We start from the raw sequence: 18,387 nt of genomic DNA, 5'->3' as shown, positions 1-18,387 counted from the left end.
GAGAGCAGATTTTCCCGTCCCAAAACCCATAAGACTTTATCTTTGTAGCATTTTGTTCTATTCAAGTGCACTTAGTTCCCAAGCCTGTCATCCTCGTTGTGAATGGGATAGGGGAGATGAAAGGACGATGGGGCAGCTGGAGCAAAGTTCATGGAACATTTAGGGATGCCCAATTTTTACCATTTCAGCACAAGAGAGATCATACTCTTTTTAGGGATCCACCAAGCAAGGTGATGACAGACTGTAAGGTCCAGGGAGAGTGCAGTACGAGGTGGGAAATGACAGCTTTTAGGCTGCTCATTTTAAGCTTTTATAAGACATCCTAATGCAGGGGGAATCCTACATGGCATGGCTGTATATGACTTTAAACAAAATCTGTGAATGGAGAACACAGAAACTGCAGAAGCCACCTGTGAAATCTTGTTTAACAACACTGTACTGTCTGCACACAGAGAGACATGGAAGAACTGAAATTCAGTGTAGCTGACAACAAATACATTTACAAATCCAACATTCACTTTTGTTCGATGTTATTCATCTGTTCAGGCCTGAGTCTATTAACAGCTTTTTGGCAGTGTTCACAGGCTCAGTTTCAGGTCGCTTCTTGTTGCTTGGTTGCTAAAGCTGACCTCTGCTTCCCAGTGCTGCATGCCTTGTTTCACTTGTTTAGTCCATAGGCTTTATCACGTGTGGTAAATGGAGTGCACGTTACCTTCCTTTACAGAACAGCATGCACTCTACCTCTGCCTTCAAAACAACGTTCACTTTAATCTAAGTCAGAAGCAGAGGGAGCCAAGTATCTACTCCAGTTAGTTTGAAAAGAAAGAAAGCTTCAGAGTAAGACAGGATGGCTAACATTGGTTGGAAACACAGCTGAAATGTCCTGAGTCTTATGAAACAAATTTGGTTTCAAGAGACAAACCTGGAACAATCCAGAACAACTTTCAAAATTTTTTACACCATTGTGGCTGTCTTAAGGAAACAATGAATTTATTTAAAAAATTAATTTATTCAATTTATTCAATCAGTTGTAAATATCAGCCTATATAGGTTTAACATTTCAGCCTATGTTAGCTGTAAATATCAACCTATATTAGCTGTAAATATTAGCCTATATCAGCTTTAAATATCACCCTTTATCAGCGTATATTGGCAATAAATATCAGATTACATCAAATGTAAATATCTGCCAATATGAGCTGTAAATAACTTATTCTAGCTGTAAATATTGGCCTATATCAGCTGTAAGATTTGGGCTATATCAGCTGTATATATCAGCCTATATTAGCTGTAAATATAAATCTATAATGGCTGTAAATATCTACCTATATCAGTAGGATATATAGGCCTATATCAGCTGTAAATATAAGCCTATACTGGCTGTAAATACCGGTCTATATCGGCAATAATTATAGGCCTATGTCAGCTGTAAATATCAGCTTATATTGGCTGTAATATTGGCCTATATGGTTGTAAAAATCAGCCTATATGGCTGTAAATTTCAGCCTATAATGGCTGTAAATGCCGGTCTGTCTGCAGTAATTATAAGCCTATATTGGCTGTAAATATCAGCCTATATCACTGTAAATATCTGCCGTAAATATTGGGCTATGATGGACATATGGGTGAATCAGTTTTTGGAATTTTAGACACGACAAAAAGAGCCTGTCAGCTAAAGTCTTCTTTGTTCATTATTATTCCTTAAACTCTAAAGTGTGCTCTACAGACTAAAGTTTGTTTTTGTTCATCATTAAACTTAAAGGTTTATTAAAAGGACCAAAGTTTTAGGTCTGAATTACATTTACTGGCTGCAATGATTCTGTAAATATTTGCATATTGGACACTGGCAAAATTCAAATATCATGCATCCCTTCTGGTTAGCAAAGAAGTCTTAACTAAGATAGAAAGAATGTAAGATGGCTCACTCCTTATCAGTTTCCACTCAGGAAAACCATGCCATATATGTGACATTTTGACACAAATATTGTTTCATCCTTAGCTGAGAGGGCAGTGAAACCATCTGTCTCTGAGGCCGTTTCTATGATACAAAACAACACTGGTTTTTACCAGCAATGACTGTCGTAAGGGCAAATAAACAGCAGCAGTGGACACAGGCCCTTAATAATAAATTGCTTGCCTGTTAAGAATAACCAGAACATAAAAAGATATGCTTCTTCACCTGAGGTCATTAAATATTTAAGAAGTACACACAGCACTGATCCACAGCCATTAGCATACATCTCTGTGGCCTGTTCGCTCATTACCCTCTCCATTTCAAGCAGCGGGACAATGACCACTAGCCTTTCGGGAGCCTATTCATTATTCATGAGGAGACTAATTAAAACTAAACCTAGCTTGCCCACCTTCCATCAGGCTCGTCAAAGAGCAGCCCTGAATCACTCCCCTTTGAAGATATTAGAGTTAATACTGGGTAAAATTCAGAGGAAATTAAATCGGACATAACTCGCAATCTGTATGTAATTAAAGAGAGGGAGAGAGAGCGAGCTGTCATCCTGTCTCTTGTCAAATACAAAGAAGCAATGGGCACCTGAAAGTGGAGGGAAAATTGGAGTGTTTTTTCAGTTTTATTAAAAGCTTCTGTGTGGCAGCAAAGGAAGTGTGACAGATCCCAGGTGCTTGATCTGCAGCCTAACTGATGGGCACCTAGTGTGAAATAAAACAGCTTTACTGCCATTTTCAACGGCTGACAAGAGGCCTTTGAAGAGCTGATAATTTGCAGGATTGGGCGATGAAAAGAGGAGAGACTCGCTTCTTTCCTTTTCATTACCCAGTAAATGGAATCAAGAGTCGATGATGGGCATTGTAACGCAGGTTAACTAGTTTATGTGAGCGCTCAAGTTAACAAATCAGTCTTTCCAGTCACCCAGGAAGAAATAATCAAGTCATTTGAACCTTTATTTACATTAAACTGATACTTAAGTCGATATTTAAGCTGATACCATGGAAATCCTGTTGATAGATTTTAGCTTTGGCTGCCACATAGGACTAGAGGACTCATACAGTATCAATGGTAGATTAATGTATCATCAGAGACTATGTTTCCTGGTTTAAAAGGCACAAACACAAATATATCATCCTACAGTAAAGCGTCATCAGAGACTATCTGACTATTTATCTAATATTTGATTTCTTTCTATTACCAAAGCACAGGAATAAAAGGATTGGAGGTTTGGGCCACAAAAGGGTCCACCCTATTATGTGGATGGTGGTGCTGTAATCCGGAAAAGAAAAGCAAACTATTTAAGGACAATACTTTCACATTACATCGTACTGAATTGAAATTTGACACCCAAGTCCAATTCTTATCTGCTTCCCAAAAAACAAACAAAAAAAAAAGTCATTACAGTGCACCAAGATGGATTTAATGCCATTTGAATGTTCTTAGGTCCTAAACAAAAAGTCTGACTGGTATAAAATGTAGTGTTAATACTCTTTGAACAAAGATCATAAAAAGTTGTTTCAGGCTTGTTAATGTCTTATTTTGCTTAAAATGAATTAATTATCAAACATGGTCAATATTAGAAATCTGAAATGGTGTTGTGTGGGGGGAATAGTGAAGACAGCTCAGCAGGCAATATGGGTATTGTTTCGTGAAACATTCAAAAGGCCTATATCAACTGTAAATATCAGACTCTTTTGACTGTAAATATAGAATTATATCAGTTGTAAATTTGGGCTAAAACAGCTGTATGCATCTGACTATATTGGAAATATCAGCAAATACCAACTGTAAATATCAGACTTCATTAGCTGTAAATATCAGCATATATCAGCTATAAATATCAGCCTATACCAGCTGTAAATATCAGCATATATCAGCTCTAAAATATCAGCCTATATCAGCTGTGAATATCAGCCTTCGTCAACTGTAAATTTCAGCCTCCATCAAGTGTAAATGTCGGCCTATATCAGCTGGAGATATCAGCATTTATCAGCTGTAAATATCGGCCTATATAATCTGTGAATATCAGCATATATCAGCTGTGAACATCAGACTTCATCAGCAGTAAATATCAGCATATATCAGCTGTGAAAATCAGCATATTTCAGCTGTGAACTCTAGCCTATATCAGCTGTAAATATCAGCTTATATCAGCTGTAAATACCAGCATATATCAACTGTGAATATCAGCCTATACCATCTGTAAATATCAGCATATATCAGCTGTGAATATCAGCCTACGTCAGCCGTGAACTCCAGCCTATATCAGCTGTAAACATCAGCTTATATCAGCTGCAAATACCAGCATATATCAGCTATAAATATCAGCCTATACCATCTGTAAATATCAGCATATATCAGCTGTGAATATCAGCATAATTCAGCCGTGAACTCCAGCCTATATCAGCTGTAAATATCAGCTTATATCAGCTGCAAATACCAGCATATATCAGCTATAAATATCAGCCCATACCATCTGTAAATATCAGCCTATATCAGCTCTAAATATCAGCCTACGTCAGCTGTAAATATCAGCCTATATCAGCTGTGAAAATCAGTCTATATCCGCTGCAAATACCAGCATATATCAGCTATTAATATCAGCCTATACCATCTGTAAATATCAGCATATATCAGCTGTGAATATCAGCATAATTCAGCCGTGAACTCCAGCCTATATCAGCTGTAAATATCAGCATATATCAGCTATAAATATCAGACTATACCAGCTGTAAATATCAGCATATATCAGCTCTAAAATATCAGCCTATATCAGCTGTGAATATCAGCCTTCGTCAACTGTAAATTTCAGCCTCCATCAAGTGTAAATGTCGGCCTATATCAGCTGGAGATATCAGCATTTATCAGCTGCAAATATCAGCATATATCAGCTATAAATATCAGCCTATACCATCTGTAAATATCAGCCTATATCAGCTGTAAATATCAGCCTACGTCAGCTGTAAATATCAGCCTATATTAGCTGTGAAAATCAGTCTATATCAGCTGCAAATATCAACCAATATTAGCGGTAAATATCAGCCTTCATATGCTGTAATTATCAGCCTTCATTGGCTGTAAATATCAGCCTATACCGGTTGAAAATTTCAGCATATATCAGCTGTGACTATCAGCATATTTCAGCAATTAACATCAGCCTTCATCAGCTGTAAATATCAGCTTATATCAGCTTAAATACCAGTATATATCAGCTATAAATATTAGCCTAAACCAGTTGTGAATATCAGCATATTTCAGCTGTGAACTCTAGCCTATATCAGCTGTAAATATTGACCTATGTTAGCTGTGAATATCAGCCTGTATAAGCTGTTAATATCAGCCTATATCAGGTGTAAATATTAAACTATATCAGCTGTAAATATTCACCTATCTCAGCTGTGACTATCAGCCTATATCAGCTGTAAATATCAGCCTATATCAGCTGTGAATACTGACCTATATTTAGCTGTAAACATCAGCATATATCAGCCGTGTATATCAGCCTATATAAGCTCCAAATATCAGCCTTTATCAGCTGTGAATACCGACCTATATTTAGCTGTAAATATCAGCCTATATCAGCTGTAAATATCAGCCAGAAAAGCTGTAAATATCAGCCTATGTCAGCTGTATATATTGGCCTATATGAGCTGTAAATATCAGCCTATATCAGCTGTAAATATCAGCCAGAAAAGCTGTAAATATCAGCCTATGTCAGCTGTATATATTGGCCTATATGAGCTGTAAATATCAGCCTATATCAGCTGTAAATATCAGCCAGAAAAGCTGTAAATATCAGCCAATGTCAGCTGTATATATTGGCCTATACGAGCTGTAAATATCAGCCTATATCAGCTGTAAATATCAGCCTATATTTAATAGCATTCACATAGACAATGGGGGAACAAGCTGAATAGAGAGGAAGCTCAGCAAACACAGCCATGGCAATGATAGTAAACATGAAATATCTTTTATTTCTTGATGGAACTAAATCAGTGTTAATTTGGGTGACTAATTTTAATTTTGTTTTAGCCTTTAAGTTAAAATATTTATTCACATTTTTTCACCTTTATAGTTTTAGTTTAGTTTAGGTGAAAAAGTTTGCATCAATTAATAAAGATTAAAGTCCAGCCTTTACTTGTAGTTGTGACTATTCTTTTTTAATAAATTTTAAAAGCCATACTGTAACACTTATATAAATGTTATGCACTCATGTCAGTGCAGTAAGAATACTATAAATGATATAAAATGAATGGAGGAAAATACTAATATTTCATATGCAACTAGAGAAATCTAAGATTTTGATCTATCAACAGTTCAGTTCTAACATTTTAATCCTGTTTTAGGCTTCTTGATGAAAACTAAGTTTACTTATCAGCTTTTATCTACAAAGATCTATTTTTAGCTAGCCTTAGTCTGGTCTTCTTCATATAAAATGGAGTTAATAATCATATTCAGACCTAGTATTAGTTGACAAATAAACACTGAACTAAATGAAGACATCCCAAGATTTCCCACATTCCATTCAATTCTGATGAAGGGAAGACAAAAGGAAAACCTCAAGTGTGCTGTTATTTAAATGCTGCAGGCTTTCTGATGATGATGACGGGAACATTTGAACGCTTTTTTTTCTTTAAAAAGAAGAAAATCCACTGTCTCTCAATTTTGTGAATCGTGACACTGATGCTCTGTGCCATTTTTGACTTAAAGGGCTGGAATCCACAAACCAAGACTTCTGGGTATATTTTCTATTTTCTTAATCCTGATATTGGTGACATATAAGCCCCCTCTTGTACATCACAAACGTGGACAGAAAATGGGCTAGACATCCATACAAAAGGGTGGTAGCTTCTGTTTTATTCTTACTTTCTCAACATCTGCATCGTGTCTCTGCTGCATCTTTAATTTCTCCTCTTGGTGCTTGGCCTCCAGAACCTTCATTTTCATTTCAATCTAGAGAAAAAGAAAACAACAGTAAATCAGTTTTTATGTACTTTCTATTTTGCTATAACAACATCTTCTTGAGTTGATCATACATTATTTATAACCAAGCAACAAGAGCAACAACTAATTTTGCTATTGGATGTTAAACATTTACAATTTTTTCTTTAAATTTTGTTTTTGGTTCATGCTTTGTGAAAAAAAGAGCATCATCCAGAGTGACAGTGTAACAGAGCTAGCAAAATGAAAGAAGATAGTGAGCCCCGCCTTACACAGAAGCACAGCTGATGATGAAATAAACTACATTAACATTTAAAAACATTTATCCACGCGCAGAGCTTCAAACACAACCGTGAAGAAGAGATGTGTTGTGTTTGTGTGTCTTTGTGATAAAATCTTCAGTTGTTCTAAAGTGACGGTCTGTGTTTATGCGTGTGCCTCTGCCTACACCTAGCAGTTCTCATGAAAACCGGCTGCCTTCATTTGAGCGCAGTGTTTCACAGGATCAAAAGTTCAGCCTTGTCATGTGCGTGTTTGAACAGATCTCTCTGAGCCAGAAGGCTTCTCGGCCTAAGCCAAATAAAACCATAATGACCCTAATCACCTTCTGTAATTGACTACGTTTCCATTCCATCTTCATCTTCTCTGGTCTTTTTATACTAAATGAGCCATTAGTCAGTCGTCATTACTGGAAAATAATTAAGGCATTTCAGCTCAACAGAATTATTCAAAAGGGGCTTGGTGTTTTTTGAAAGGCGTTCCCTTTACATGACTGCATTTGTCTGATAATACTAATGTCTGAGCTTTAGACACTACATGATGACACTTGTGAGTTAAAGGATTCATATAATAACAATTTAGAGAGTTGAGGAGAGACACACAAAGACTACAATGGTTGTCATACAGGTAAACTAAAGTGAGGATCATAAAAAGTGACAGAAACTTTTCAATTTTTAGAACCTTATTAAAAAAAAAGGTGGAGCGGGAGATCACTTTGACTTGGTGTACGCTTGGTGATTCTCACTAGGAAGTTGCACCAACTTCCGGAGTGATAGTTTTTCATTTGTTATGCAGTGAACAGGAAGGCCGGCTGACCATAACCTGGTCTGCTGCTCCCAATTGGTCTGATAGATATCTGGCATGTTTGATATCTTGGTCATGTGACTGCAACTGAGAGCAGGGCCGCCAGCAGAATCACCAACTTTGGAGCATGTGTACCATTGTAAACTGTCAGACAGCATCTTAAATCACCAGCAGGGATGGCTTTCTGATGCATTCTCTAACTCTGCTCCCAAAATACATATATTGGCATTTCAATTGACGTAATAGTACTGTTAAGATCCTGGTGATAGAAGTGTCTCAATGCCATCGTAGACATGTTAGGGTTTCAAAAACAGGTCTTCAGGGCGAAATGTGTAGTATCTTTAGTGGGGCAGAGCAAAGGGAAGTGAGAATTACAGTTACCATTGGACCTTGTGTACCCATCATCCTTTGCGCTCCATTCACTGGCTTGATCAAATTTTAGTTTCCAGGCGTCAGGATGTGAGAGAGGAGAATAATATGCAGACACTGCCAGACTGTAATCACTAGTGATGTTATGTGCTGTGCTGATGCTTCGAAGCGTGTGTCAAGTAATATAGGAAGTGTTTCCGCAAAGCACGTACCAAGGCTCGTATCGTTTCAGATGAGTGACGTCATTGGTGACGTCTGCCTCGCTGCCTGGCCATACCACATGACTGGTTCAGTAAGTGGTTCAGATCTTTGGGTCAGGCTTGACAGCAATATAAACCCTATGGGTTCCATTCAAAATGTGTGGTTATGACAGAGGAGATTTTTGGTTAGTTTTGAGTTTGTATATTTTGAATAGTTTGGAGAGAAAGACAGTTAAACCAACGCCATTTCCCAAAAGTAACACAGAACACAAATATTACCCCTACTGCCTTCAGTATCTATGACGCTACCATAATTATTATGATACATGCATATGATATAGCATAGTCATTATAAACTCACTAGAAAATACACTTTATTGTTATAAACAAATGATAGTCATACATTTTTTTCATTATTCAAAGTAATTCCCAAACAGCTGATAATGACACATAATACAGTCTATCACAGAACACATGGTAAAGATCACAGCTGCCTGTTTTACACACTTTGGCCAGCAGGTGGTTTCGTGTGTACATGAAGCCTCGAGAAATGAACCCTTTCCTGAACCGATTTACTGGAAAGCTTCAATTCATGAAGCTTCATCCCACCATCACTAGTAGTCACACACTTGATTGGGAATACGAGTAACATGAGGAGCCACTTGGCAAATCTTCAACCTGAAAATATTTGCCAAGATGTGAGAGGCAGAATCTGGCCAAGCCAAAAGTGTCTTCAGGAAGCTTTTACAATCTCACTTCTCCACAACAGTGCAAGAGTTCAACAGATCGGGTGATGTATTGGTGAATATTTTTAGAGATGTTCCGCTACCATTTCTTCCTTCCTGATACCAAGGTGTTGGGTATCGTTAGATAGCTAGTACCGATTTGATACTGGTGTGAACTTTCTGGACTGACTGTGCAGACTAGCAAATTATTTTAGACCTGTATCTGACTCAGAGCATGGCTCCACAAAGAGAATCATAATATACAGCATCTCTGTGACCCTGAAGTTGTTTTTGTGCTAATTATTGAGTTTTACTGCTAAATATTACGATAGCAATAATACAGGGGGCCGCATCATGGACTCTATCTCTCCATTATAATTTATTCAGGCAGCATGACATGATGGCAGAAAAGCCTGCCATTGGCTGACAGGCCCTCACAAAAGGTAAACAGTGTGCCCGTTAGCATTCTAGCTAGCGGAAATAAATGATCGTAATTGGATTAAAACATATAAAAAGATGTTTAATATCGGGTTAACTGGTGTGGATTTCATCATTAAAGTCCCGTAAAGTCACATGAGTTCCAGGCTCGACCTCAAAGGCATCAGTAACGTCAATGGGAATGCACAACAGCTAGCTTCAAGAGGAAAAACAAGTAAGAGGCAATGATATATGGTTCAAAAGTTATTCAACTTTTGATAAACTGTGTCACTTCTTGTCATGTATGACAGCGTTGGTCTGGAAGTCGTTTTAATGATCATATTCAGAGAAAAACTGTCACACAGCCACTAATCTTTGCTGCTGCAGTGGATTCTTTGGTTCTTTTGCACTGCTCTAAAAATAGTAGCTCGTGCACGCAGTGTTTTCCGGCAGTGAAGAAGAATTGATTCCCAGTTTACAGCACCAACATTTAGCATGGCTAAGCCAAGCAAAATTTAAAGCTAAACCAAATGGTGACAGATCCGTGCATAAACTCGTGAACTCACCAATACCAATACCTGCATTTTAAGCAGTATCAGACGTATTTCCCTTACTGGTGTTGGAATTGGAACAACTCTAAATATATCACCAAAGACCTGCAGCAGTTTTCAGTGGGGGACAATGACGGTTTTAGAAGGTTAGTAAACTGGAGGCAAAGTATATATTCTTAAGCCTACTGAACACCTACAGTACGTTTTAGCACATGTAGTAACATTCAAAGCGCAACTGTTAAATAAATGCAGATATCCTTTCACCAAGTCCTCGTTTGTTGTTTTTTTAAATACCGCAATAAATAGTTTTGGGACTTGTTACCAAGGTATTATCATACCGTGAGATTTTGATACTGCTACATCCCTATCATTTTGTTGTGCCATCAAACAATAGAGAAATATTGACAGAAGTAATGATAAGGAGTATGGATATTAATAAAAAAGATCTTTATTCCTATCCACGACCTTTCAGTTGAGAACCACATACTCCTGAGAAGTAGGATTGATCTCACATCTTGCAAACCCACAAACAGGGAGGTGCAGTCCTCCATCTTTTTCTGTTTTAATAACAAAAAGTCCCCCTGGTCAAAAGCGGCCTTCTTATATGCTCCCACTCATAACACATGGAAATTCAAAGCGAACCTTTGACAGACAGATGACTGGCCATCGGCTTTGAAGTCACTACTCATGTTTAGTCACTGTCTGTTCTGGCGTTTTGATCAACCCTGGAGCGCAGTGACAATGTTCTTTCTTTGAAAGGACGGCTGTGAGTGTGAACATGTCAGTAATTAACAACATCCCCAGGCTATAGCTCTTGTTTTTTCTTAGTCATCAAAACAATACATTTGAAAATTCCCACATTACTTGGCACAGTCAAACCACATTAGACATTCTTTCGGTTTAAATGAAAGAGAAGCAGCTGTAATGATGGCTTGGATAAAAAAAAAAACAAATTCAGTTACAGTATGCTTCTGTTTTTATAAAATAAAACAAAAATCAACAGCATGCTGGATGTTACAGAGAAAAAAATCCCCTTTGAGATTGAACTGGTGAAATCTACTGAACCAAAAGAGCAAAGAATTTGTTGAGATGTCACTTTGGATGATCATTCAGGGCATCCGTAAAAATAAAAGTCGAACTTGCTGTTCCTTATTATTGCACTTCAGCTACATTCAAACACTGTATCTGTGACAAAGCTCTACTAAGTATTCTGTCTCTTTCTTCTTTGTCTTTTTTCTTGGTTTACCACCATTTCTAGTGCAATTGAGGGGACCACAGGAGACCTGTCAAAGGAAAGTGTAAAAGAAAAGAGGAAGAAAGAGAGATGGAGAGAGAGATGGCAGTGATTGAAAAGCAGAAGAGTTAAGGGGAGACCTGATTCTGCCGGCGCCCAAGAAAAAAAAAAAAAGAAAAAAACACATGTGGGGGTGTCACTTTCTCATCCTCTCTTCAAATGCTCTTTGGAGAAAGTTTGTCAAACTAGATCAGGGGTGTTTGAAACTTGTTTATAAAGGCGTCAGTGAAGGAAGGAGGAGGAGGAATGTCGTACACCTAAGGCGTCTGAGATGCCTTCAATCAGCCCGACTGGGTGGTACAGCTTTTTTCCCCTCTTCTCTTCTTCAGAGTTGTAGCGAGTGCTGTAAGATGCCATGTTTTTTGACACTTCGCTCTTGAAAGGATAAGAAGGAAGAAGGTGGGGGGTAGCATGGGGGTGGGGGGTGGGGGGTATGAGAGGAGGGAGCGCGGGGAGAAGATGGAAACAGTTGCTTTTTCTGTTCTCAAAACCGGCGCGGGGTCAAGGCCTTTTTCCTCAGGGGGATGTGTTCACAAATCGTCTGCTAACTGTTTGGGCTCCACAAAGCAAGGTTGCGTTTGTGCATCTGCTTCGTCTTGCTTGAGATGTACGATGTCCTGGCGCTTCTTTCATCCTTGGTAAACACAGATGCTCTATGATAGTCAGTATGCAGAGCTGTGCTATCTACTGAGGAGCAGCTAGACACCATTTCCACAGTCAGAAGAGAAGTCACTTTACTCTTTTCTGTTTAGATAGCGAGGCAAGATAAAAAACTTTGGATTAAATTGAATCAGTGACACATGAAACAAAAAATCTATCCGATTTTGAAGGAAGGTAGTTCAAAATGGGGCTGGGAAATATGGACAGTGGCATGGGGATTATTTTTGAGACAGCGACCTCAGATATTCATGCACTCGAAGAAACGGAAGTATCCTGATGCTTTAGGAGGAAATGTAACATACCCAGATATGCAAATAGTGTACAGATGTAGAGCTGGCACATGCAAACTACACTTATGACATCGACATGACATGATATCTTTTTCTCAGCAGGGCAGATGTAAGCAATCAAACACTTTTCAGTGCTAGAGATGCTCGAATAATTCCCATTCTTAAAACAAGTCAGCATATTACAGAAAAAAATGATGGGATAGAACCTACACACTTACAAAGGCTTTAAACAATCCAAAACTCATTAATAAATGTATTTTTGCCCAATCAATTCATTTCTGGATGCAAAAAACCCACAAAAAAATAACCGTTTCATTTAACTGAATATCAAAGGAAGGAAAAACCAGACGAGCAACAAAAATTAAGTATTAAAACCATTAAAACAAAGGATGTGCAGCTAACAGCTACATTTCAGACCCCTTTGTAGTCTACACAATAATTGCAAGTTGGTTCAACTAATTATAAGTAACATTTTTATCACTTCTGTCCCAAAATCCCAGTGAAAACCACTAGTGGCCACTGTTGTCATTCTTAACCCTCTGAGCCCTCAGCTAGTTTTTAACCATTTTGTCTCCCCTGGACTTTTTATCTTAAAAAGCTTGTAAAATATTAACCCAGTGGTGCACAGTCAAGCTCTTAACATCCTTTCTTTAGGACAACCTTTCCTAGGCCACGTCACAGGCTCTCTGTCCTTATTCTCTTCATAATAAGCTATTCAGGCCGTTTCCACTGGTAAAAAATGCTTGGGTTGAAGGCGGCGATAGAACAGCCTGCCATTAGTTGTCACAACCTTTGCAGGAAAGTAATACGGTGGCTAATGCTAAGCTAGCAGCAGAAAAGATCGTAAAAATGATTAAAAAATAGATTAAAAGAAATTCAATATCAGAGTTTTCTGGTGTGGATTTAATCTTTTAACAGGTCACCCAAGTTCCAGGCTCGCTAGAGAAGCGTCTGTAAGTGTTACGAAGGCATGGATATCATTGGTCATTGAAACGGTAACAAAGGGCTGCCAGAGGAAAAAGTATGCAGCATGATTTATGGTTCCGAAGTAATTTAACTTCCTGTTACCTGCGTGTCTTCTTGTGGTATATGACAACACTGGTCTCAGAGGGTTTATGATTCACAATTCCATAATTGTCTTTACCTCAATATGAACAGCTGCTAACTAACAGCATTGATAGCATCTTATGCAAACAGCGCAGTTTAGCACTGTTTAGATCTAAAAAAAACAGGGATAGAGTTTTACATAGGCTGTGACAGAATATACTCAGATCAAACCTTAGCATGGAACGACAATATTCAGCAACAGAATGTTGATGTTAACCTGCAACGACAATCAAAGACTGGCATCACTAGCATAGCTGGCGATATCTACATTCTCCAAATGTGACATTAGTATACCGATACGTGATGTACTAGATGGGACTTCTCCATCACAAAGCGCGGCTCGGCTTGACTTTGCACAGCAGCCCAGCGCAGTAGGGGGCTTGCTACCTGTTTGAGGGCGCGTCTAGAGCTGATGACACGGTGTTTTGAGCCCTCCTCAATCTCTCTTCACTTTCTGGTCTGAATGACTTTACATCATTTTAAAGCAAAAAACTGAAACTACGACAGCGCTGCAAGCTGCTCTTTTTACATTCTCTCTCCCCGTCTCTCTTTTCCTCTCTCTCTCTGTCCATGATCAGTAAACAAACAATAGTTCACTCTTATCATCAAAGGAGAGAATTTTCTGGCATACAAGTTAAAGAACAGTCTCCTTATTATTGATTTGTGGGTCTCTAAAGAGCAGAAAAATGAACATAATCATATTTTTGGATTGGGCAGTGAGAACGGCATGTTTTACTAGCGCCAGTTAATGAATTAAAGACAGACTACATCATGGGTGAAATGTTATGAACATCTATTGCATTTTGTATTTTAAAAGTCTAGAATTTATTTGTATATAAGAGGGGGAAAGGCTCAAACTATTGTCATTAGTAGGTGCAGAAAAGGTGTATTCCTGGATCTGCACCTGGTCCTTCCTGATCTCACCTGTCAGAGTGAGAAGCCACAAAATCACAAGTTTTGGTTTTGTGTTGTAAACGTTTAAGTCATACAGTGAATGGCTAATACCGCTGTAACAGCGTTATGGACAGCTGCAGCAGAGGCAGGGATAAAACATTTCTCCCCGTTTCCCCGTGAGGTGAAAATTGATCATGGAGAGGTTATCAGTAGCAGAGGGGGAAATCCCCCTAGCAAAAAGGACCCCGCGAAGCACTTCGATGTCAGCACAGCATGGTTGGAGTCAGGGGCTGGCCTGCTTTAGCCCTGCTCATGAGCAGGGCCATTTGAGCGCTGCGCGGCCAAACTGTTGATGGAAATGCAAATCAGCATGGCTTGGTTTGGCTCAGCGTGGCCAAAAGCCATATTTGCAAAGCCCCATAAGTGTATAATTTCCCATCTAATAACTCTTCAAAAAATATATACTTGCCAAGTCAAAAGTCAAATAAACACATTATGTAAACCAACTTTAGATTGCAACAGTACAACAAGGTCACACCCAGGTCATACTTTAACAATGCAAAGTTGGTTTGTTGAATGTAGCTGATGTCTGCAGCGCTAGCACCATAGGCCTTTCATCTCTTTTGCAGGTTAGCTCACATTCCTGTGCAGAATTTTATCCCTTAATACTTCGGTTAAATATAAAACACAGCCTCTGGACAACTTTGTTTCCATTTTCTAGACCAAAGTAGTGCTAAGTACTGCTGTTGCAAGAAAATTCAATGCTATAGCAGTTAGCAGTTGTATATGCAGGATTGAAGAGTGCCGTGGGAGCAAGGCAGTGGGCTTTCCCAACAGCTACAGCGCCTACTAGTGGTGGCTGGCTGTTACAGATTTGACAGAACTTTTGAAAGGGATTGTGGGCCTGAAAGGATTAAAAAAAAGTTAATGCCAGCTGGTAGTCTGGATGCTGCCAACAAAGAATACCAGAATTTAACCATTTAGCCAGCTAATCACATCCTAGTTTTTATTGTTACTACTTTTGTTTTAACAATCCCATTGTGCCGACATTCTTGTTATCCATGAAAACAGATCAGTTTGTCCAAGATCTCCAGCCTAATAGTAAATTTCTTCTCTAAATCAGCAGTGAGCAGAGCTAAATGCCAGCATTAAATGGTTAGCACACAACAAATGAAAATCTGCAAGCGATATCTGTTCTTCTGCAGCATTTGCCGATGGCTTATGTTTGTTAAAAAGGCAGATATCAGCTGATACAGATGTCAAACTGATGCATTCATGCATCCCTATTTCAAATAAATTATCTTGTGGTCAATAATCCTCCTACTCTCAGTGGTTTGGGCAATATATCAATAAAGGCAGGATTGTCTTTCCCTGTATCTCATATGAAATTCTACCAGTATGTCATACAAATTCAATATATCGCCCAGCCCCACTTCAAAATCAGAGTAAGTAAAAGGATTTTTACACGAAATGGCTGATATGAATACATCAAGTACACAAGATTCAAGCACAGAGAACAGAGAGGCTTGAAATAGTAACTTTATCATTATGGAAGACTGTTGGTCCCTTGTGTTTCCCAGCCTGAAGCACCATCTTGAAAGCCAAACTACAGAACCAGCCTCCTTTCAACTACTGAGGCTCAGCCGCTTGCTCTTTTTTAGCTTTTAAAAACGTTCAGATAAGACAGGGTATGGCCCTCTAAATCATAGGCTGAGAGCTCAAGCTTCGTCCCAAAGGATCCTTAGATTAGAGAGACTGGATCATTATGGCAATGGAAAGCAAAGGGGCCTGATCCCCAGTCAGAAGGCTTGTGACCATTAGAGTTTGACTGCTTGATGCTAACACACTCATCTACCCTACTCTGCCTGCTGCCAACAGTCTCTCAGGTCAGGTACCAAGGGGCTAGTTTTAAAACAGCATGAACCCCCCTGGCACACAAGCTTTAAAGGAGAAGAAGGGGTGGTTTAATCAGCCTGTCAGTATCTCCATCTGTAATCACATGACTCCAGCCTGTGGGTAAGCCCAACTCTTCAGTCGGCATTTAATTGAATTTCCAAAGAAAGCCCCGGCCCTCCTAATGCTGAGCGCTGCTAGGGTGTGTTGGTGGATTAGCAGGACTTTGCCGCTCCTGCGATACATTTTCCACAACTCACCCATATGCAAACACACTGTGTAAGCTAAATGACTCAAAGTAACGTCGGCTTGTGGTGAAGTTTTGTAGCTGCCACTCATTGTTCCATAGGAAAAGAGCAGTCAGCATTCTTATCAATGCAGTCATTAGCCAAGCCAGAGGATGAGCTTGGTGTGAAAGCTGAGATGTTCGTTTTAGCTGTCACAGGCTTAATGGCGTGTGGCGTGCAAGGCGCTTTAAACCTGGCTAAATTTTCAACTAGGCTTTGGGGATTAAAGGGAAGTGATGTCAGTGTGATTTCTTAGACTGGGTCTAGACAGCAGGGTTGGACGAGGCTTCTTTGGTTCTGCAGGAGGGCTTGATGTGGCTATTGAGGACGACACGGTGAAGGTGGAACTTACGACTTGAGTCACTTCCATAGAAAAACTTTAAGCGTGGGTGGGCGTGTGTTCACAGCTGTATCCTATGAGTTTTAGATTTCTCTAAATCAAACTTACTCTTATGGTGACTCAAGAAACATGATAGGCGGGGCATTTTAGGTGGTTAAAATTGAAACAAGGGGATTTACATGAGCAAACACAACAGTCATGAATTCCTTTCACATGGTGGTCAAATTTTCAATAAAGGCTATTAACACACTTTAAAATGAGAATGAGACATGCATGATGACAAAGCACAGAGTCCACCATTTTCCACATTACTGCACATGGCTACTCTTTATCTAGAGTCAAAACAACCGTTTGTCCCCATCTTCTTTATTTAAATCTCCCTGACTCACTGAGCTATTACAGTAGATATAAGCAGCATTCACATGGTGAAGAATTAGCTTAACCTCCCTCTTTTCTCCTTCTTCTTTTCTTACAGGAAAATAAAGACCTGAAATTTCATCAGATCAACCATACAGATAACCAATCAAAGATGACAAGGCCTCTATGACAACAGAGTATGTTTAAACAGTCCTGTGATGCCCAATTAACACGGCTGGTTTCATAGGGAAAGACCAAAAGGATTGTCAAGTCCATCAATACTGATTACAGATTAAAAAAAGCAGGAGTTGTAAACTAATATAACTTTTGTTTAGTTAAATACTGATTGTTCTGTGACCATTACATGAAGTAAACGAATGATGCTAACAGTTACGTGACAAAAATATGGAAGCTGAGAGCTGTGCTGTGTGAGTTTATCACATTATAAATGTAAAAAAGGTTCAACTGGTGTTAAAATTGAACTAGATTAAGATTTAACAACCACAGAACGATAATTCTAAAGATTAGCTAAAGTAAGAAGTAAAGGAAACGCTGAAATAACTGATCTTAACATAAAGAATTTACAAAACTTTTCAATGTTATTCAGTTTCACATCCATCACTGATTAACCGAGCTGATGTCTGCCTTCAGGCTCTGCTTTGAAAACTTAAAACAAAGTTTATATAATGTCAGCAAACTCAATATATGACCACAGATCAATGTCAATGGTCCACTGTGTCTTTAGGAAGTGGTACAGATCTCTTTCCAGTCCAAAAAGCCCTACTATTCGCCTGTTATTCTCCCGTTTTCACCTGTCCCCAAAGAGTAGACAGCCTTTTTGCCACTCAGCCTGACTGAGCAGTCGCTGAAAGTGACGTCAGTGTAAACCCTCTATTTCTGGGTTGACACGCTGGCGTAGTCTCAACAAAGGAGTTGACTGGTTGAGTAGCATTACATGTGACTATTGCTACAACAAAGACAAGAAAAGCTGTGCCACAACAGACTTCTATTAAAAT

General features: G+C 38.9%; 1 protein-coding gene across 2 annotated transcripts in view; it reads right to left on the bottom strand.

Annotated features, from left to right (window-relative positions):
* cep112 (centrosomal protein 112) overlaps nt 1–18,387 on the bottom strand; it is a 211,097-nt gene that overhangs the window by 165,285 nt on the left and 27,425 nt on the right. For both annotated transcript variants that reach the window (XM_041816932.1, XM_041816933.1), the window contains exon 9: nt 6,830–6,916. In XM_041816932.1, coding sequence (XP_041672866.1) covers nt 6,830–6,916 — 87 coding nt within the window. The remainder of the gene's footprint in view (nt 1–6,829; nt 6,917–18,387) is intronic.

The sequence above is a fragment of the Cheilinus undulatus genome, linkage group 21, assembly GCF_018320785.1.
Source record: "Cheilinus undulatus linkage group 21, ASM1832078v1, whole genome shotgun sequence".
Lineage (NCBI taxonomy): Eukaryota > Metazoa > Chordata > Actinopteri > Labriformes > Labridae > Cheilinus > Cheilinus undulatus.
The sequence above is the reverse complement of the archived record's forward strand: the minus strand, read 5'-3'. Positions and strand labels throughout refer to the sequence as shown.